We start from the raw sequence: 21,655 nt of genomic DNA, 5'->3' as shown, positions 1-21,655 counted from the left end.
ATGAGGCCCTGGGTTCGATTCCTCAGCACCACATAAGCAAAAAAGAAAAAGCCGGAAGTGGCGCTGTGGCTCAAGTGGTAGAGCGCTAGCTTTGAGCTGAAGAGCTGAGGGACAGCGGCCAGGCCCAGAGTTCAGACCCCACGACCCGACCCAAAAAAAAAAAAATTTATCCAGAGCAAAAAGGGCTGGAGGGATAGCTCAAGCAGTAGAGGGCCTGTCTAGACAACACAATGGACTGAGTTCAAACTGTAGTACTAAAAAAAAAAATTGTAACCCAAGAATTCTATATCCAATCAAACTATTCTCTATAAACTCAGACTCTCAGATGATGTAAGGACACTATAAGTATATAATTCTTGTGTTCATAAAAGAATATAGGCTTAGATATGTTTGGGTCCACACTAAAGGGGAAAAAAAAAGAATATTCAACCTCAGGATTACCCTAAAATGTTTGCAGCGATAGAAGGATTGCAAATGTAATTTTTTTCTTTTTTTTTAATTTTAATTTTAATTTTTTATTGTGAAAATACTGTACAGAGGGGTTACAATTACATAATTTTTTTCTTTTACAATTATTTTTCCTCTTACAATTATTTTTCTACAGTAACTATTATATGATACATATATCATTTAAAAATAATTCTGTGTAGTGAATTATAACTGAACTTTTAAAAATTAAAGATTATCTTTAAGTAGTTTGTACAAAAATTTCAATTCAATATGTCACTTTATCACTACAGTGTATTTTTTTTACTATAGTGTATCTTGATCAATGTCACCACTTTCATCATTCCCTATGTCTTCTAACCCCATTGTCCCCTTAATTTAGCTGATTTCATTCTCACTTATATACTAAGAGTGTCCCAAGGCTTACAGACAAGTACAGGCTGAGAAGCAAGGTTCATAATGTTGGGACCATATTGGGAGAGGAACAGAAATATGTTTTTGGTGTCAGTTTGGGTAAGACATTGTATATAATGGTTATACCCATACCCAGGTATGACAACATCTGGTAGTAATAATCTTGGAAGTAAAGACATGACCTCAGCTTGACTTCATGAAATGATGCCATCAGTATCATTATGTTATCATGACTATTATGGCAACTTAAGAGAGGTTGCCTGTGGTTGGGATAATAATAAAGATGAGAAAGTATTTGTGTTAGGCCAGTCATACCCCTTCACTGGCCATGAGACTGTAGAAATATTACTTAAAAGGAAGACAAGATAAAAGCTTAGGTCTCACAATAAATGGATTATAGATTTTAAAATTTTATAGCCAGACCCAAAGAAACATAGACACCATTGTTTCCTTCATTTGTAATAATTAGTATATGTCTAGGATGGTCCTAGCAGAGGATCACAATAGCTCAGTAGCTATGTACATATGACCATATAAAATGATGCTAATCAAAATAAACTCTAAGACATGGAAACAACAGGTCTTATTTTTTTTTTTGGTTATTGACCTTGTTATCAATGTATTTTATTTCATTTTTCTTTTTCCCTTTGGTTTATCCCTGGCAATCACTGTCTTTGATTCTGGTACCCTGTGTCTTGTATATACATTTATCTGACTTGAGGAAGGGAAAGGGAATAACAAAATGGTGAAAAAAGACATAGGATGACCCAAGCAACAGTGATACTCACAAGACACTATGTTTATTGGAAATAAACTTTACAACTTCAGGGGGAGGTGGGGAGGAAAGCACACTGGGAGAAAAACAAAGGAGTAGGTAACAATGTTTGACAAGAAATGTACTTACTGCCTATAATCCTAGCTACTCAGGAAGCTGAGATCTGAGGACCACAATACAAAGCCAGCCAGGGCAGGAAAGGCTGTGAGACTCTTATCTCCAATAAACCACTAGAAAATCAGAAGTGGCACTGTGGCTCAAGCAGTAGAGCGCTCGCCTTGAGCTGAAGAGCTGAGGGACAGCGCCCAAGCCCAGAGTTCAAGCCCCACAACCAACCAAAAAAAAAGGAAAAAGAAATGTACTCATTCCCTTAATTATATAACTGTAACCCCTCTGTACAGCACCTTTACAATAAAATAAAAATAATGTATAACAGATCATGAACAATTACAAATACAGAGAAAGTAGTATAGTTAACACCATTTTATCCAGTACTCAGATATGCTTTTTTTCTCACGTTATCTAAGTGTAAACAAGGATTTGTGTAACCTTGTGTGGTACTTCACTTTGATTCAAAACTGTCTTGCTTATGGGTTTTTTGTTTTTGTTTTTTAAATAGTTGATGGTTTGACCAAAAGAGCCAAGATTGCTTGCAATTCTCATGTGGCCCCTGAAAGGCACCGCATGGTGGTAATGAGCCAGGTTTACAAGCAGACATTGGCAAAGAGTTCTGATACTCTGGTAGGAGCACATGTCAGGATTCATCGGTGCAATGAATCTTTTATATATCTGCTGTCTCCCTTACGGTAAGCATAGTCCTCTTCAAATTCTGGCATTTTGATATTTCTTTTAAAATAGAATTAATCCTTTTTTTCATCAGGACTTTTTTTTTATTCCTTATTCAGAGGAATTAACCTCATTTAAAATTGATTTCAGATCTGTGACAATTGAGAAGTGCAGGAATAGCACCTTTGTCTTGGGCCCTGTAGAGACTGCTCTTCACCTCCATGGCTGTGACAATGTTAAAGTCATTGCAATTTGCCATCGTTTGTCCGTCTCTTCGACAACAGATTGTGTCTTTCATCTTCTGACACCTTCACGCCCACTTATTCTCTCTGGAAACCAGAGAGTAACTTTTGCACCCTTTCATACTCATTACCCAATGCTGGAGGACCACATGGCCAGAACTGGTCTTGCTACAGTGCCTAACTATTGGGATAATCCAATGGTTGTGTGCAGAGAGAACAGCAACAATGTCTTCCGACTCTTACCACCTTGTGAATTCTATGTATTTATTATCCCCTTTGAAATGGAAGGGGATACAACGGAGATACCTGGAGGTCTTCCACCTGCCTATCAGAAAGCACTGGCTCAAAGAGAACAGAAGATACAGATCTGGCAGAAAACTGTGAAGGAGGCTCGTTTGACAAAGTGAGTTTTCTGAAGGTGATATTTGTATTTACATGAAACTTCATGAGAGGACTAATTAAGCTACATTTTTATATCTATGCCAAAGTAACTAATAAAATACAGTATATCTTTTGCTACAACTTTGGTTTCAAGCAGTATTTTAGGCACTATGTTTGGAGAATGAGAATTTGGGAGGTATTCAGGTATTGTTTTAAGAAAAATATTTAAGTTTTTCTGGGCATGGTAGTACATGCAGTTAAGAAGTTAAGCAGGAGGAACATGAGTTCAAGGTCATCCTGGATTGCACAGCAAATTTGAGGCCACCTTGCACTACATAACAAGATCCTGTCTTAAAAAACCAAAAATGAAAGCCTGAGTTTAGTTGGCAGATAGGAGACTTACATGAATTAAGTCTTATGTAGAATATGCCACATAAGGTCAGGTGCAGTGGCTCATACCTATATACCTAGCTACTTGGGAGACAGAGATTGGGAGGATCTTCATTCTGAAGCTAGTGGAGGCAGAAAGTTCTTGAGACCCTGTGTCTACCTGGTGGTGTGCCTTTCATCCCAGCTGCATGGGAAACACACATAGGTAGATTATGATCTAGGCTGGCCTGGACATAAATGCAAGGACCTAGTCAAAAATAAATACAGCAAAAAGAATTTGGGGCATAGTTTAAGTGGTAGAATGCATGCCCTACAAATGCAAGGCTTTGAGTTCAAACCCTAGTGCCATCAAAAAGAAAAAATTATGCCACATAATACGATCTTAAGTGAGTTTATTTTAGTTGTTAATATACCATATTAGTTCTCAAATGTGGCTATGCATGGGAATCTTCCCAGGGGCTTGTTAAAAACACAGATTTCCCTGGTTTTACCACACCACAAAGCTATCCAAGGCTGTCCCAAGTTCATCCAGGGACTAAGGCTAGTTTTTGTCAAAATTTTCCATAATCATTGGTAAAATATAAAAAAGTATAGTGGTTTTAAATCTAAATTTACTCAGTAATTAGTTACTGATCTCATTCTACTTTGGGAGTGCTAAAATACCTTGGTTTTAGTTACATGCTTAGGATTATAGATGGCTGTGAATATTTTCATATCAGGATTTTATTTCAAAGGTATTTGTCTTTGACCTCCAGAGGCCAGGGACACATCATGGCTTGTAGAGATTTTCTCAGAAGGTATCAGTATAGGTAGCCAAAGAAGCCTTGTGGAGGAAATAGGATTTGTAATGGGCCTTGAAAAACAAGAAGTTTGCACATGTGAAGAGACTGAGATAAATACTTCATAGTAGCTGTCAAGAAGCAGTTGTGGGAGCAGAAGCTTGTGTTTTCTGGGAATCAGTAGCTAAGACAGGATTTTAGGTATGAAATACTGGGAATTTAAACTTAATGGGGACATTGAGCCAGCTTGTGTCACAGCTTGAAAACTAGGCAGTGAAAGTTAGACATAAATAGAATTAAGTAAGAAAAGTCATGAAAAGATGTTTAAAATGGTAGAGACATTCATTTCATTTATTCAGTAATATTTATAGAATGCCTACAAGATGCAAACCACTTAGGTGCTGTGGCAGTGTAAAAATGTATAAAGTAATATGGTTGGCACATGAAGACTGAAGAGATTTGGGAAAGAAAAGTAAATGGTATGTCTGGACTTTCAGTGAACTGGACTAGAGTGTAAAGAAGAAAGATAGAGATGCTTCTTACTTTGATAAGAGGCAGAGCTCAGTGCGAAAGTTTGTGAACAAGACAAAAATAAATCCTAAAAATTGAAGCCCACTTAGAAATTTTGTTGTTGTTATTTTTGGATGCTTGAGACAGTGTCTTGTTGTATAGCCCATTCTGGGCTTGAACTTGTGATCCTTTTCTCTGCTTCCTGAGTGCTGGGTTTATATGCATGTGCAACAGTACCTGTCAGAAAATTTTTTTGAATCAATTTCATCCACAGAAACTACAACTTAACAATTAGAAGCTTCTCAGAATAAATAATGTTGGAGGACTGATTGTAGCTCATGTGGTACAGCCCATGCCTAGCAAGCCTCAGTTTAAATACCAGTTCTGTAGAAAATAAATAAATAGAATGATGATTGTACAATTGTGTAGGTGTACAAATTTTATTCATTAGCAAATTCAGTGCTAAAATGGTAGTGTGGTGGCATTTAAATCTTGCCAATTTGAAGATGATCTAGTTTAAGAGTTCAAAATTGTTTTGGGAATCTATATACATTTCTTTATACTTTTTTTTGGGGGGGGGTCCAGTCATGGGGCCTGAACTCTGGGCCTGGGCGCTGTCCCTCAGCTCTTCAGCTCAAGGCTAGCACTCTACCACTTGAGCCACAGTGCCACTTCCAGCTTTTTTCTTTTTTCTTATGTGGTACTGAGGAATCGAACCCAGGGCCTCATGCATGCAAGGTAAGCACTCTACCACTGAGCCACCTTCCCAACTCCTCTTTATACTTTCTTTATTCAGTTTCTAATACAGCTTACAAAAACTCTTTAAAAATTGGGCTCCTTTTTTGTATTTTTTTCCTTTCTGGTTGTCATTATCTTAGAAAATAGCAGCCATTTAAAAATACTCTATTTTCTGATGAACAGCTATTTCATAATGAATGAAATGCTTATTTTTATTAGATCTCTTAGGTGGATTAGATTTTAAGGTGTTATTCTTTGTATTACCATGTCACCAACTATGTAACCCTTGGAATGTGTCATGTTTCCTCTCTTGATCTTAGTTGTAACATAGAGAGTGAGGACCTAGTGAGGTGACTCACCCATAATCCCAGTACTTGGGAAGTGAATGCAGAAGAATTCAAAGCCATTTTGGTACTATACCATCTGATAAAAGGAAAAGGAGAAAGAGAACTGTGCTTTATTTCACAAAAGTGGTTTAGAATAGCTTGCCATTGGCTTCTGGCTCATGTTCTATGATTTGGGGGAGAATTCAAATAAGCATGGCTTTGTTGTGGATTAGATGCGATTTGAGACTGAGAATAATTTTATGATTGGTAGCTTAATATTTTTTATTTGTAAGGCAGGGAGGGGGAGATGAAGTGGAACTAAAGTTATAGTTGTAAAGCAGCAATCAGAAAAGGAAAGGGTGATGTTTGGTCATTTTTGTGGCTTAAGCCATATTTATTTTTCTTCTAGATTAAGGTAATTGTAGAGTGTTCTCTTTGCTTTGGTGTATCATCATTGCAATGTGGCCCGTCTAACGCTGGTGCTCTGTGGAATTGTTGGTGTTCAACACCACAACAGGCAAGAACCTAACTGATAGTGAGAAGGTGGCTGCTGGCTATCAGGCACTGCTCTTCTCTTTATTGTCTGGAATATAATAAACATGTTATTATATTAGGGCCTTTATCATTTCTGTTTCTTCTGCTTAATGGCTCTAGGCAGACCTGTGTACAGGTATCATCTTAGGCCTTTCTTTTTCTTTTTTTTTTTGGTCCAGTCGTGGGGCCTGAACTCTGGGCCTGGGCGCTGTCCCTCAGCTCTTCAGCTCAAGGCTAGCGCTCTACCACTTGAGCCACAGTGCCACTTCCAGCTTTTTTCTTTTTTCTTATGTGGTGCTGAGGAATCGAACCCAGGGCCTCGAGCATGCAAGGCAAGTGCTCTACCACTGAGCCATCTTCCCAGCCCCGCCTTTCTTTTTCTTAAGAGAGTATTCCTAGTACTCTGTTCCTTCTCTCTCTCTCTCTCTCTTTTTCCCAATAAGTAACTACTTAAGACTATGTATTTATTTTCCTTCTTATCTATCTTTCCTGCAGTCCACAGGGGCATAGACTAAATATGTAAATGGTGCCCTCTAGAGTCATGTAGCTTGACTTGCCCTGTCTCTTTATACATATGCCCTCTGTCAGCATAGTACCCAATATGCATTCCATCCTCAATAAATAATTGATAGTATGTATTTACAAAGGACATCATTATCTAATCCCCCTTTAAAAAATCTTTATGAGTATTGTTCTATTAGGATTAGGATTCTCATATTTTTACTTTTAATTGCGACTTTAGGGAGCAAAGGAAGCAGTTCCAGATACTTGTGGAGAACAAGTTTTATGAATGGCTGGTTAATACAGGACATCGCCAACAGTTGGACAGCCTTGTACCCCCTACGGCAGGCTCCAAGCAAGCAGCAGGATAGAACTCAGACATCATATCTCAGGTAGGCGTTTACAATACAGTACTTGATCTTTTAAAAGAAACTCTTTGGAGTAAAATCTTCCAAGCATACCCTCCTCCCCCTCTTCCCCCCCCCCCCCCCCCCACTAAGCACATAGCATGGTGAACCTCTTCAAAAAATTTTCCACCATTCACATCAGCATACTTATCCATGTTTACCACCAAAAGCCAACCAAAATATTCAAGGGGTGCCTACAGAATTTTGAGCAAATATAAGAGTCAAGTTTTAGCTTTTTTGTTCTTTGCTTGGCGCAGCTGTCTACAAATCCCACTTGTCTCTACTCATAGTTTTGAGTTTTATTCTCTCTTTGAGATACTTTTCCTTTGTCCCATCCTCCTCCAACCCAATTGATAAAACTAGCCAATCTTTGTTAATCACACATGTGAGAACTATATCAAAACTAATCCAAATGAAGAGCTGACAACTGAACCCTAGAACACAGTCACAGATTTATCCTATAAGAGAACATGAATTTAGACAAATTTATAGGAAATTATTTAATCCAAATATGTAGCATTTTAAAATAAAAATGTTTATAGTGTTACTTTTTTGTGAAACTCAGTAAAGCATTTTAAAAGACCAACAATGGAAAAATAAAGGACACAAATAGGTAGTTCATAGAAAAATATTATAGAGAAAGGATGTTCACTTAAAAATAAAGAACCGTAACTTATGGGAGGAGTAACTCTTGACTAAAATACTTGAAACAAGAAGTGTTTCAGATTTTACATAAATTTTACCAGTTGAGCATCCTAATCTGAAAGGCCCAGATGCTCCCAAGTCCAGAACCTTTTAATTCTTGACATTTTGGGGGGCGGTTTGACAACATCAAAATTAAAAATACAAACACTGCTTAGCAATTTTATTGCTTGAAATTACTTGCAGATAAACTCACATAATTTAAAACCTATTTAAGCCAGATGCCAGTGGCTCACGCCTGTAATCCTTGTTAATTGGAAAGCTGAGAGCTGAGGATTGTGGTTCAAAGCCAGCCCAGGCAGGAAAGTCCATGAGACTCCTATCTCCAGTTAACCACCAGAAAACCAGAAGTGGCATGTGGCTCAAGAAGGAGAGCACTTGAGCTGAAAAGCTCAGGGACAGCGCTGAGGCCCAGAGTTCAAGTTTCACAATGAACAACAACAACAAAAAACCTATTTAATTTTTTGTCCTGTTAATTCATTTATCATGTTGTATATAATTTTAAAAAATATATACACATTGTGGAATGACTAATGCTAATTAATATAGTTTATATATTATATATAATTAATACATAATTATCTCACAGAGTTACCATTTTTATGATGAGAACACTTAAAATCCGTAACATTTTTCAAGAATGTAATGTGTGGGCTAGTGGAGTGGCCCAAGTGGTAGAGCACTTACCTAGCAAGCATACGACCTTGAGTTCAGATCCCAGTACCTCCACCACCAAAAAACCAGAAACAAAACAAAAAGTTACTAATTATGGTCCTCATCTACTGCTCTAAATTTATTCCTAATTGAATATTTGTAACCTGTAAAAATCTACATTAAAAAGCTGCTCACTGCAGCATGTTTGAAATAACGATGGGCTGGAAACATCTCAAATGCTGCTTAGAAAAGGGCTTGATGCCAATGAACTTATTCATCCATGTCATGGAATTTATCTTTAAAAGAATGAAGTTAGTCTAAACATACAAAAGTGGATTGATCTCGAACTTGGGAAAAATTTAAATGTTGTATGTTTGAAAAAATTGGGCATGGGTAGGATTTCTACAAACAAGCTAATTGTCAGCCTGGAAAATTTCTGGAAAGACATTTTTTTAAAAAAAATGTGAACAATGTATGTCTTTGAAGAATGAGACAAGATGGGCATCCAGGAAAACTTACTCTTTATTTTTAATGAGGTACAGTTCATACAACATAAAACTCATCTTGCTAAACTGAAGAATTCAGTGACTTTTAATATACTCTCTCAGCTTTGTGCAACCATCATCATTTTCAAATCTGGAATATTGTCCTCACAAATAAAAATTAAGCCCATTGTAATTGGCAGTCCCTCCACGTCCCTGCCTCTCCTCTTACCCCAGACCCTCACTACCATTAATCTACTTTGGCATATTCTGGACACTGCCTATAAATGGCACCAATCCAGTTTCCTGTGACATAATGGTTCCAAGCTTCGTCCATGTCACATTAATCAATACTTTGTTCCTTTTTATGGCAGCATAAAGGTTGTTTCGACTTTTCAGCTATTATGAATTAAGTTTTCAGCATTTGATTTTGTTTTGTACTAGAGCTTTAATTCAGCTCAAGTCTGACACTCTACCACATGCTTCTGACTTTTTGCTCGTTAATGTGAGTTAAAAGTCTCACAGACAGGGGCTGGGAAGGTGGTTCAGTGGTAGAGCGCTTGCCTTGCATGCCTGAGGCCCTGGGTTCGATTCCTCAGCACCACATAAGCAAAAAGAAAAAAGCCGGAAGTGGCGCTGGGCTCAAGTGGTAGAGTGCTAGCCTTGAGCTGAAGAGCTGAGGGACAGCGCCCAGGCCCAGAGTTCAGGCCCCATGACCAGACCCAAAAAAAAAAAGAAAATTGTTATTAATATTAGCTTTTCATTTGTTATCTCCAGGACTCTGAACATGAGACTGAGCGGAGGATAGTGCTGCCTCTTCAAAAATGGTCCTGGATACTCTTGCTGCTAAAAGACTTTGGGCTCTTCTTTTTATTTAAGACCTTTACTTCATTTCTATCCAATGCTCATTTGTCACTGCTGAGGTTAAATTTTACCTAAGCTTCTGACTTTGATATAAACATACTGTTTAATGAACATCAGAAAACGGTGATGCTAAAGGAAAAGTTGATGAAGGCAGTCCTACTATGTCTATGTTAATATTTAAGTGATAAGATAGAGATTTTATTTCATATTTTAATTTGTATGATGAAAAGATTTCATCCTTTCTGGAGTTAAAAACAGTTCTGTAGTTCTTTGTAACTATTTAAGAGGAAATTGCTACTCCTTTTTAAAAGTAATTGAAAGGAAAGTATAGTTTGTTAATGTATAAATGAAGCAGAGATAGTTTTTATACAAAGATATTTTAGATTGCAAAGTGTGAAACTTAGTGAAATTATGTAAAAATGTTTATTTTTTGTTTGCCTAAGATTTCCAATAAACTCTAAAAAGTATTTTCTCCTTTTACTAAAAAGATAAAGCTTTACTTTTAATTAATAAAAAAAGATTTCCAATATCATTCTGTGAAATTGTATCAAAGTAAAGTTGACATTTGGTTGGGAGAACCCTATTCTTCAAGATAAAGGAAAATAATTTCAAATTTTTTATATGAATCTGGCCTTTTTGAAAGGCTGCTTATATATTTCTGAAGGAAAAAAATCTTCTGAATATTTGCTAATTCTAATTGAACTTCCATAGTTTTTACTTTTAAGATAAAATTCAAGCAAGCAGAAAATTACCCATTAAAATTACCAATTAAAAAACCACTTGAGGGGCTGGGAAGGTGTCTCAGTGGTAAAGTGCTTGCCTTGCATGCATGAGGCCCTGGGTTCAATTCCTCAGCACCACATAAATAGAAAAAGCTGGAAATGGCACTGTGGCTCAAGTGGTAGAGCACAAGCCTTGAGCTGAAGAGCTGAGGGACAATGCCCAGGCCCAAGAGTTCAGGCCCACGACCAACAAAAAACCAAAACAAAACAAAAAAACCTGGAATAAGAGAAATGTGTTTTAGATATTGTTAATGGACTTAACAGTATTAATCAGATACTTTCTTTAAAATTCCGAATTCTAAGCATTTAACAATATTTACTTCTCAGTAATCATATTGAGGCATGGTGGCCATTTTCTAAACTGACCATAATACATCCTTTGGAGTATCATTATAAAAATATTTGTTGGATAGCTTTGTTAGCAGAAAGATGAGGAAGTTGGACTTTAAAGAAGAATGTACTTGACCTAGAAAATTAAAGGAGGTGATGATTTTTTTTTTTTTTTTTTTTGTCAGTTGTGGAGCCTAAACTCTGGGCCTGGGCCCTGCCCCTCAGCTCTTCAGCTGTAGACTAGTGCTCTACCTCTTGAGCCTCAGCCCCACTTCCGGCTTTTTCTGCTTATGTGGTGCTGAGGAATCGAACCAAGGGCCTCATGCATGCAAGGCAAGCACTCTACCACTGAGCCGCCTTCCCAGCCCGAGGCAATGATTTATTGTGTCTTTGAGTTTCCATAAAGTATTTTGTCATTCCTAAAATAAGAGGTATATTAAGGGCCAAAAAATGCTGTCTGAAGAGGTCCCAATGTAATATTGTGGGCAGAGAGAAATGGGGCCATTTTTTGAGTCTCATTGTAGCTGTCAGTCCCTTGTGTACTGTGGCATGGTTCTTGTGGGTTACAACTCTTTTTCTTTCTTTTTTTTTGTCTGTTGTGGGGCTTGAACTCTGGGCTGGGCGCTGTCCCTCAGCTCTTCAGCTCAAGGCGAGCGCTCTACCACTTGAGACACAGCGCCACTTCTAGTTTTCTGGTGGTTTATTGGAAATAAATTATGGACTTTCCTGCCTGGGCTGGCTTTGAACTGAGATCCTCAGATCTCAGTCTCCTGAGTAACTAGGATTATAGGCATGAGCCACCGACACCCAGCTACAACTTATGTTTTAAAAGTAATTCAAACTTGAAGAGAATCCACGCATGCCCTTTGTGTTCATTCACCAGTTGGAAACATTTTTCTCCATCTACTTTATTACTTTTTATATAGTACTGTTTTTTTTACTGAATAGTTGGAAAATAGATTGCAAACATATTAGTTATTCTAAATACATAAATGTGTTTTCCCACTAAACAAAGACATTCGCTTACATAGTCATACCGTGATGATCAAATTTAAAGTTAAACATTAGCTAGATGCCAGTGGCTAATACTTTTAATCCTAGCTGGCAGGAAAATCTGTGAGACTAGTTAATTACAGAAAAATCCAGAAGTGGAACTATGGCTCAAGTAGTAGAGCACTAGCCTGGAGTAAAAGGAGATAAAGGTCAGCACCCAAGCCCAGAGTTCAAGTCCTAGGACTGGCAAAAAAAAAAAAAAAAAAAAAAAACATTTGTACAATAGCCTCTATAATACTATCCATATTAAAATTTTTAAATTGTTCCAAGAATGATTTTTGTAGTTACATTTCCCTCCAAACGCAAGACCATTCATTGCCTTTGGTTGTCTATAATTTGTTACCAGCAATGTCACTTTTATCCAGAAATTAGTCTTTGGACTTACCTTCTTCAACCTTGTTAAAGATACTAACAAAAAAAAAAAAGAAGAAAAGAAAGACATTAGGGATTTCAAAGAAGTTGCTTGCTGAAAACAAAAATGGCACAAGGAAGAGAGAATTTTCGTTTTTAATTTTTAAAACTTTGGCCTGGTTTTGGTGTCTTGACTCAGCAAAGTCTATAATACAGCAGGGCTTGGTAAGCATTAAAGAGGCTACTGAAGCTCTCCTTTATTTTATAATCCCAATTGTTTTTCTAGAAACCGTCAATAGACTCTAAATGACTGACTCAATTTTTGGATCCTATTCTCATGACCAAGCAAATGTTTGATTTGAAACCAGCCCAGTATAAATGTCTGTGTGCTTCTAACTCTAGCTATTCCTGGATTTCCTTCAGCACTGGGGATATCAACCCATGCACTAAAAATGTCTAAAACTGGAACCAAGGTAAGTCAGTAGTCATACTGAATTTTAGCCTGCCCACTTTTTACCTACTGAGACATTGAAAGGAGTATGGAGAAAAGCTTTTGCTTCTTGCCTAGAGGTGAGTACGAAAGTGGCAAGAGGGCAAGGATTGGAAGAGAAAGTTACGAAATGCTTTCTATTTCCTACCATATGCCATGTCATACAGGTAAATAATACATAAATATCATGATGATTTTTGCCAGCAGTGAATACTGAATGAATCTTTATAGGAGTAGAACGTGCTGATGATAATCACATAGAGAGCTTTTAGCAATCAATTAAAATTGTGTTTTGGGAAATTTAGCCTCAGCCATTAATGTTCCAAAAGGCCAAAGTAAAGGAGGGTGAGTCACGCGAACTGAATCCTCCACCTCCTTCATTCTGGCAGTGGTTCTTATTAGGCTTTCTCAAAATCACCTCTAAAATATTTGACTTCCATTTCCTGAGTTGGAAATTCATGTGTCAGTCAGGCAGGGCTGTGGGAAGGAAGGGCTTCTCTATTTTGAGCAATTTATGGTTTTTTTTTTTTCCCCAAATCAGGCCAGATGTCTTATAGAAAGCCCCACATCTAGATTTGATTATTTCCTCATGTTTAGATTCACACTAAACATCTTTGGCAAGAGAACTATGTAAGCAACATTGTGTACTTGCAAGTGCATTATTGGTTAGGAGGTGCCTGTTAAGTGCCAATTATGGAATTAGTCCGGAAGTCTGGGGAGGGAGGAAGGCAATGTCTTTTAGTGCCCTAACATTTGTGCAAATCCCACTAACAATTTAAAGTCCTTAAAGGGAGTTCCATGGTCCCTGAGGGAAGGCTGTTCCATAACACACACACACACACACACAGGCACACACACACATGTATGCCTGCGTCAAAGATTTCTAGAGTAGTTATGCTGTGCTCTAGCTCATAGCTGGGTGCATTTATTAGATAAAATAGCTTCTTTGCCAAACCAAAAGAGATGATAAATTCTTATTCTTTAACATTGTTTCTTCTTTTCCCACTATCTGGAAGCAATGTACTCAGGAATCATGGGCTTGGCAAAAGAAATGGATTTTATTAAATGTCATTCTTCTCTCTGAGATTCACAAGGCATTTTTTTCCTGCTATATTAGATTATGGACCTTTTTTTTTTTACAAACATGAAAACAATAGGAATTGTGTAGTGATTTCAAGGAAACCCTACACATTTTTAAACCCTTTTTAAAAAATATTCTTTTTTCCTAAGGGTCAAAATCTCCCCAAATTGCAATGGCGTGGGTAGATTTCATGTTTATTTTACAAATAGAAATCAGTACCAGAGTAACAGTCTCTGATTGAGATTTAAAGTGCTCTCATTGAAAGAGGAGCTTGCACCTGGAGCTCAGTATTTACTCCATAGCAAAACAATAAATACTTGTTTCTACCTTGGCTGGTCTGCTGGGAAGATAAACAGCATGGTAATCACCATATGAATCTCTTCTCAGATACTGGTAGAAGTCAGGCAAATGTGTAGAAGGCTGTTAAGTATGAGAAATAGTAAAGCAAAATACATAATAACTGTGTTTCCCATAGCATATCTCTTGCAAATCCTTGTGGCTTGTGAGCTTAAACTCAAGGCCTGGGCGAGGTCCCTGAGCTCTTTTGCTCAAGGCTAGTACTCACAGCTTGAGCTACAGCTCTGCTTCCAGTTTTCTGGTGGTTAATTGGAGATTAAGGACTTTTGAGATTGGGCTGGCTTTGAACTGTGATCCTCAGATCTTGGTCTCCAGAGTAACTAGGATTACAGGTATAAGCCACCACCACCTGGCTGCAAACACTTTTCTTTTTTTCTTTCCCTTCCTTTCTTACTTCCTCCTCTCCTTTCCCTTCCTTTCCCTTTCCTTTCCTTCCCTTCCTCCTCTTCCTCCTCCTCCTCCTCCTCCTCCTCCCCCTCCCCCTTCCCCTCCTTGTCAAAACCCAGAGGCAAATTGAATGGACAAATTATGGTATTTAGAACATTACTATTCTTAGAAATGTTACTTGATTTTCCTAAAGATCTCCTTACAGGTCACAGGAAAGCCTCACGGCTCTGGAACAGCTTTGTAGGTAGGAAGACTATAAACAAAAAGTAAGCAACATTACCAAGCAGGAGTTTTGTGTGTCTATTACTTTGCTGCACTAGATTGTAATTAGCTAGTGACCTAGGTAAGTCACTTCATCTGTTAATAGCTGTAAAAAAAAGCTACTTGCCGGTTGGATCACATATAAAACTAGCCAAGCATGGTGATGCATGCCTGTAATATCAGCCACTCCAGTGGCAAAGGTAGGAGATTGTAGCCTTGGCAAAACACAAAACCCTCAAGAAAAACACTAAAAAGTGAAAAGGAGAACCTGATTTCAAACCCCAGTACCACCAAGAAAAATCCAAATATTGGGGTTGCAGATTTAGCTCAGTGGAAGGAATGCAAGGCCCTGAGTTCAGTCCGCTCAGTGGAAGGAATGCAAGGCCCTGAGTTCAGTCCTCAGCTCGGGGTGGGGGAGAGTGGGGGGAGGGGCTGCTAAGAAGAAAACCACAAATAGGATTAAGCTTAAGTAAGTGTTCAACCCTCAAAACCTCAAAACATGACTAACTGGTCTTGAAAATGATCACAAAGCTGGTAAGTGATGCTGGAATTTTGTTTCCTTCAGCCACAAACATGTACTGTATATCTAACTGCTATATTAAAATTGAAAAAGAAGCAAAAACAAATCCAAAGAGGAGATGAAATAGCTAATTTTCTTAGTAGATGGGAAATGAAAAAGGAAAGCTTTTAGGGAACAGGAAATAGAATTGGGAGAACTGGGGAGGGAATGGGAGACTAAGAGAAAGAAAACAGTTAATAGGATGCTAACTAGGAAGAGCCACCAGGGTAAAAGAAAAAGTGAAAAAGTGAGATGTATCTTTGTGAATCATTTTCTTCTTCTCTTTAACAAAAGATTCTCTTCATCCAATTAGTGATCACATCCTAAATTTCTTTTGACTGATTTGTGTGTGTGTGTGTGTGTGTGTGTGTATGTGTTGTTTTTGTTTTTTTCCAGTTCTGGGGCTTGAACTCAAGGCCTGAGCACTACTGTCCCTGAGCTGCTTTTGCTTAAGGCTAGCACTCAATCACTTAAGCCACAGTGCCACTTCTGGCTTTTTCCGTTTATGTGGTACTCAGGAATCGAACCCAGGGTTTCATACATGCGAAGCAAGCACTCTTCCCAACCCATTTGCCTTTTCTCACTGGAGTTATTTTTGGTTGAATCTCTCGCTCAGTTCCTAACAACCATCCGTTACCAAGCATCAACCCACCAACTCATAGCTCCCATTATGGGATTGTAATCCCAGTGTGTGGCTTTTTCCTTTGACACATGCAGTGAATGAACTACCTCTTGTTCATATAATGGGCCTTGTTCTTTTCCTCTTTCGTTCTTTTGGGCTGTCGCCTACCCTTCACTCCTCAGCTTAAGACAAGACTACCTGCCCAGGTTCTTTCCCCGGCTCTTGGGCTTTTGCTCTTTTAAGTCAGTACAGAAAATGAACCACCAGGTGGCGGCATAGCACCAGGAAATTAGCCACATCAAGCAAGACACCTGTGGTTTCAGCTGGTTCACCTAAGGGATTGTGGAGTTATTGAGCCCAAAGGAAAACTAGTCCATATCTCACAGTAGTTTTCAGAAACTATTGCATGGATCACTAGGAGTTGCTCAAAACTCTTTCCTATCTCAACCTGAAAAGCTTTTGTAGGCAGGAATTCCAGTTCACTGGTCATTTTGTTCGGTAAATAGGAAACTGCAGCTTAGGCTCTGTACTTTTTTCAGTGCTACCAGAGGCCTACCTCAGGTATTACAGTAGACACATAAGAATTTTAAGCAAAGAACAATCTGCTGTGCCATTTTGTTTTACAGTGACCCTGTTTATAAATAAACTAATGGAGAACATTTTGTGTGTGTGTGTGTGTGTGCCAGCACTTGGGTTCAAACTCAGGGCCTTGTGCTCATAGTTAGCTTTTTCACTCAAGGATAGTGCTCTGCCACTTGAGCCACACCTTAACTCTGGGCTTTTTTTCTGCTTTTTTGGCTTTTTGTCCTCCAGGGCTAGTTTTGAACACTAATCCTCAAATCTTAATCTCCCAGGTAGTTAAGATTATGGCCGTGAGCCACCGGCACCTGACTATAATATGTTTTGATGTGTGTATGCTGTATGTCTGTCTAAAACAAAATATCTGAAGCTAGTTTTATTTCTCTCTGTACATGTTCTACAGTGTCTTGCATATGGAACTTACTCATCTTCATCAAACAGGCACAGAAGAGCCATAGCTTAAACTGGCTTAACCTTGGAAGAAATTCGGTTAGGAGTCTAGTGGAAGGAACAGACATAAATGATAGTTTATAAGATAATGTAAGCAAAGAAAGTTATAAGAAAGGAGAAAACTATGAGCTTGCATCTGAAACTACTGGCACTCTTGTTTTGCTTACATTTTAAACCTTCACAAAGTACCATTTCTGGGGGCTGGGAAGGTGGCTCAGTGGTAGAGCACTTGCCTTGCTTCCTGAGGCCCTGGGTTCAATTCCTCAGCACCACATAAGCAAAAAGAAAAAAGCCGGAAGTGGTGCTGTGGCTCAAGTGGTAGAGCGCTAGCCTTGAGCTGAAGAGCTGAGGGACAGCACTCAGGCCCAGAGTTCAGGCACCACGACTGGACCCAAAAAAAAAAAAAGTACCATTTCTATTGTAACCAACTAAAGTTGTCTTCCAGAAACCAAGTGCTCTGAGGTGAGGTCGAACTATTTATTTTGTCTTCAAAACTGAAGAGAACATGAATTTCTAAAGCGGGCAATGAGCTCTTTTATCTCTAAATAAAGCCACTCAAAACACCTAAGTTCTTCTCTTTTACTCTGTGCTTCAGATTACTTTTTATGAAGATAAAAATTTTCAAGGCCGCCGCTATGACTGTGATTGCGACTGTTCCGATTTCCACTCGTACCTAAGTCGCTGCAACTCCATTAGAGTAGAAGGAGGTACCTGGGCTGTGTACGAAAGGCCCAACTTTGCAGGGCACTTGTACATCTTACCTCAGGGCGAGTACCCTGAGTACCAGCGCTGGATGGGCCTCAATGACCGCCTGGGCTCCTGTAGAGCTATTCACCTGGTAAGTCTGGGGACCACTTCCCTTGTCTTGCTTTCTTAGGTCAGTTCATCACAAGACTGAATACACTATAGCCATGGTACTTTGTTGAGGGAGAGAAATGATTCAGAGAAACCTTTTTGTTTCTTTTTAAAAGTCAGCTGTTCAGTCAGTCATTTCTTAGTGGAGATGGGAGTTCCACTAAGTTACTTTGATTTTTAAATCTTTATTGTCAAAGTGATATACAGAGGGGTTACAGTTACATAAGTAACGGTGCGATGAGAAGCTGATCGTTAATGAACCATGCTATTATCTGAGTGCTGGACCAGTGACTTCCATAAGGGTGGCTGTTTATTTCTTTCTGTGTGTTGTGTTTGTTTTTCAGTCTAGCGGAGGCCAGTATAAGATTCAGATTTTTGAGAAAGGGGATTTTAATGGCCAGATGTTTGAAACTACGGAAGACTGCCCTTCTGTCATGGAGCAGTTTCACATGCGTGAGATCCACTCCTCTAAGGTGCTGGAGGGTGTCTGGATTTTCTACGAGCTACCCAACTACCGTGGCCGACAGTACCTCCTGGACAAGAAGGAGTACCGGAAGCCCATCGACTGGGGTGCAGCCTCCCCGGCTGTCCAGTCCTTCCGCCGCATTATTGAGTAATGACATGAACGGAGCTGTAGATTTCTTCCTGAGGGCTCCAGGCTGGCTGGCCTTGTGGTTCAAGTAGGCATCATAAATAAAACAATTGGCATGCAACCCACTGCTGATTTATCATGTGTCGCCTTGAATGCTTTTTAGGAACCAGCAAGGTAGGGCCCACTACTGGAGATAGTCATGCACCAGTGCACTCACCAAATTACCAATCTAGATCTTTGTGTCAATCGAAATATGACTGCATTAAAAGATTAGAAACCCATTCTGCTCGTTTTTATGATGTATTACTCCCCCCCAAAAGCACAAAATAATGAGCCTGGGCACTGTCCCTGAGCTTCTTTTGCTCAAGGCTAGAACTCTACCACTTGAGCCACAGTGCCACTTCTGGCTTTTTCAGTGTCTGTGGTATTGAGGAATCGAACCCAGGGCTTCATGCATGCTAGGCAAGCACTCTACCACTAAGCCACATTCCCAGCCCCTAAAGTGACTTTTAACATGAAACTGAAACTTACAGAAATCAAAACCTGCTCCATTTCACCAGCTGGTGAATGGAAGTGCTAGGATTCTTTTTTTTCTGGATAGCTATGCTTTCAAGACCACTGTTCTTTTGTTTTGATTCCCAGCACATTCATTGAACACCTCCTGGCGGGATATCTGTGTGCATAGTGTATGCGTAAGCATACATGTTTACAAGGTCAGAAGAACACACCTTCCTGGAGGTCCCATTGAGGAAACTGGTGAGAGCAATCAGTGTATGGGGTTATAACTGAAAACAGTGGAGCCACAAGTGACTTCATGCTAAGTCCTGTGCCAGTCACTTCCCAACTGTAAGGTCAGGTTCTCTGTGAGAAGAAAGGGCATGCTCAACAATTTGTTCCTGCGCTGTAATCACTGAGATGGAACTTACACACATTTGCTTCCTTTAAAGTAACCCCTGAAGCTTTCTCTATTTACTTCCAATAAAGAAGTGAATGATAAAACAGCATCACTTGTATTTTGGGTAAACCTAGGAAGATGCTGAATGCATCTGCTTTTAAAAGAGTTGGTGCAGGGCTGGGAAGGTGGCTCAGTGGCAGAGCACTTGCCTTGCATGCATGAGGCCCTGGGATCGATTCCTCAGCACCACTTAAGCAGAAAAAAAAAGCCAGAAATGGCACTGTGGCTCAAGTGGTAGAGCTCTAGCCTTGAGCGGAAGAGCTGAGGGACAGCGCCCAGGCCCAGAGTTCAGGCCCCACAACAGACAAAAAAAAAAAAAAAGAGTTGGACAAGGCCATGTCTTTTTTTGTTTGTTTGTTTGTTTGTTTGTTTTGCCAGTCATGGGGCCTGAACTCTGGGTCTGGGCGCTGTCCCTCAGCTCTTTAGCTCAAGGCTAGCGCTCTACCACTGGAGCCACAGTGCCACTTCCGGCTTTTTCTGTTTATGTGGTGCTGAGGAATTGAACCCAGGGCCTCATGCTTGCAAGGCAAGCGCTCTACCACTGAGCCACCTTCCCAGCCCAGGCCATGTCTTATAGGATCTTTTCTCCAGCAAGACAAAGGAGAACTGCTAAGCTCCCTTTAGAGGGACCCCAAGGTATACTGAATACCTCCCCCAAACCCTTTTGTTCTTTGTTTCAGTTTCCCTTGCTCTTTGTCAGTTTGTGGGCTTCCAGTGAGGGACGCTGAGAAGAGTGAGGCAGGGATTCAGGATGAGCTGAGGAGAAAGCATAAGGAGCTGTTTGCTCACCCTAGTGAGCTAACTTGCAGCTGTCTCTCTACACCTCACCTACTGTGAAGCTACCATTTCCTCCTCTTCAAAACAACAACCCATCAAATACACTCTAATTCTCTGGGGACCAGAAATGATACTCCCCCTTCCCCTCTCCCCAAGACTAGTTGTGACCTACTAACATGTTTTTAGAGGTGGTGTTTCATCACAGATTCTGCTATTCTTGAAGAAGGACAGAATTAGTAGCCGTCTCTTCTCTGCTGTCCATGGTTGCCATGTTTCTTGGAAGTCTGTCACAGTCTGTTCAAAACAACTAGAGCAGGGGGAAAAAACTCAGCGGGACAGGAAACCAAACATCAGAATGATGAACCACACTCTCTGAGAAACAGAAGCTGGCTTTTGACAAAAACAGCGCTCATTTTAGGGTGTTGTGTGCCTCTTAGTTCCTTTCCTGCTTTAGCTACTGACACACCAATGAGCTTTCACTTGCGATTTTTTTTACTAGCCAACAATATTAGAAAATACACTTATGTCCTCCTCCATTACTCTCAGCTCTCCTGTTAGAGGAAAAAACTAGTGTCCCATCTACCAACCACACTCAGCACCTAGGTTAGTGTTCTGAGTTAAATTCCTCTAATGTTACAGTTTTGTTGCTCTGACATGTAGGATCTCAAGACAAGACAGTCAAGGTACATTTTAGCCCGTTCCCACTAAGCACCCCTTTCAATAGCTCCCCCAAATGGATCCTATAGGCTTCCTCAAAATGCAATGTCAAGGGCTCTCATTGAAAGCAGCCAGAATGGAACTGCCAGTTTAAGTACGGGACAGTAAGAGAAAATCCCAATTATGGAGTCATAAATCTAAATTTTGTGTGAGCACCTCCTAAATTTTGCAGGAAACACACTTAGGAATTATTGTTTGCCTGGGATTCAAATGTAATTATATCCTGCATTCACATTTGCTAAATCTGGCCAACCTATCACAAAAAAAAAAAAAAGGCAAGTTACACATGACTTACATGGGAGCAGTGCAGGCTGTGGAAATGAGCACATGCCCCACAGAAAGACATTCACCTGCATTTAAAAACAAAAGCAACACAGCCAATGAAAGTGTCTGAAGTTGGATGTGCCCTGTGAACCACAGTTTCCAGTCTTGGTCTGTAGAAGAACTATGCCTTACATCCAATGAGTCTATGCCTCTGTATTTGTAAATCTACAGCTTGAGATCTGCTTTCCAACTGCGCCTTTC

At 39.5% G+C, this 21,655-nt stretch overlaps 2 protein-coding genes across 4 annotated transcripts in view; both read left to right on the top strand.

Moving 5' to 3' along the window:
- The window catches only part of Tbccd1 (TBCC domain containing 1), a 33,262-nt gene extending 22,823 nt beyond the window's left edge, over positions 1 to 10,439 (top strand). For all 3 annotated transcript variants that reach the window (XM_013034808.1, XM_013034809.1, XM_013034810.1), the window contains exons 5-8: positions 2,256 to 2,442; positions 2,573 to 3,067; positions 7,065 to 7,215; positions 9,846 to 10,439. In XM_013034808.1, the coding sequence (XP_012890262.1) occupies positions 2,256 to 2,442; positions 2,573 to 3,067; positions 7,065 to 7,194 (812 nt within the window). In that variant the 3' untranslated portion in view covers positions 7,195 to 7,215; positions 9,846 to 10,439. The remainder of the gene's footprint in view (positions 1 to 2,255; positions 2,443 to 2,572; positions 3,068 to 7,064; positions 7,216 to 9,845) is intronic.
- Positions 10,440 to 15,181: 4,742 nt separating this feature from the next.
- Positions 15,182 to 18,836, top strand: Crygs (crystallin, gamma S). Its single transcript, XM_013034767.1, has 3 exons — positions 15,182 to 15,224; positions 17,804 to 18,072; positions 18,434 to 18,836. Exons 1-3 carry the CDS (start codon positions 15,182 to 15,184, stop codon positions 18,704 to 18,706), a joined length of 585 nt encoding a protein of 194 aa, XP_012890221.1. The 3' UTR covers positions 18,707 to 18,836.
- The last annotated feature ends 2,819 nt before the right edge of the window (positions 18,837 to 21,655 follow it).

The sequence above is a fragment of the Dipodomys ordii genome, unplaced genomic scaffold (genome assembly GCF_000151885.1).
Source record: "Dipodomys ordii isolate 6190 unplaced genomic scaffold, Dord_2.0 Scaffold196, whole genome shotgun sequence".
Taxonomy (NCBI): Eukaryota; Metazoa; Chordata; class Mammalia; order Rodentia; family Heteromyidae; genus Dipodomys; species Dipodomys ordii.
This window is presented reverse-complemented; position numbering and strand designations above follow the sequence as displayed.

Excerpts from the sequence above, each read along its gene's own strand:
- Crygs (XM_013034767.1), top strand. The coding sequence starts at position 15,182 with ATGGTGATGCATGCCTGTAATATCAGCCACTCCAGTGGCAAAG. Across the intron at positions 15,225-17,803 it reads CAGCCACTCCAGTGGCAAAG|TTCTTCTCTTTTACTCTGTG; the intron begins GTAGGAGATTGT and ends AAAACACCTAAG. Across the intron at positions 18,073-18,433 it reads CCTGTAGAGCTATTCACCTG|TCTAGCGGAGGCCAGTATAA; the intron begins GTAAGTCTGGGG and ends TTTGTTTTTCAG.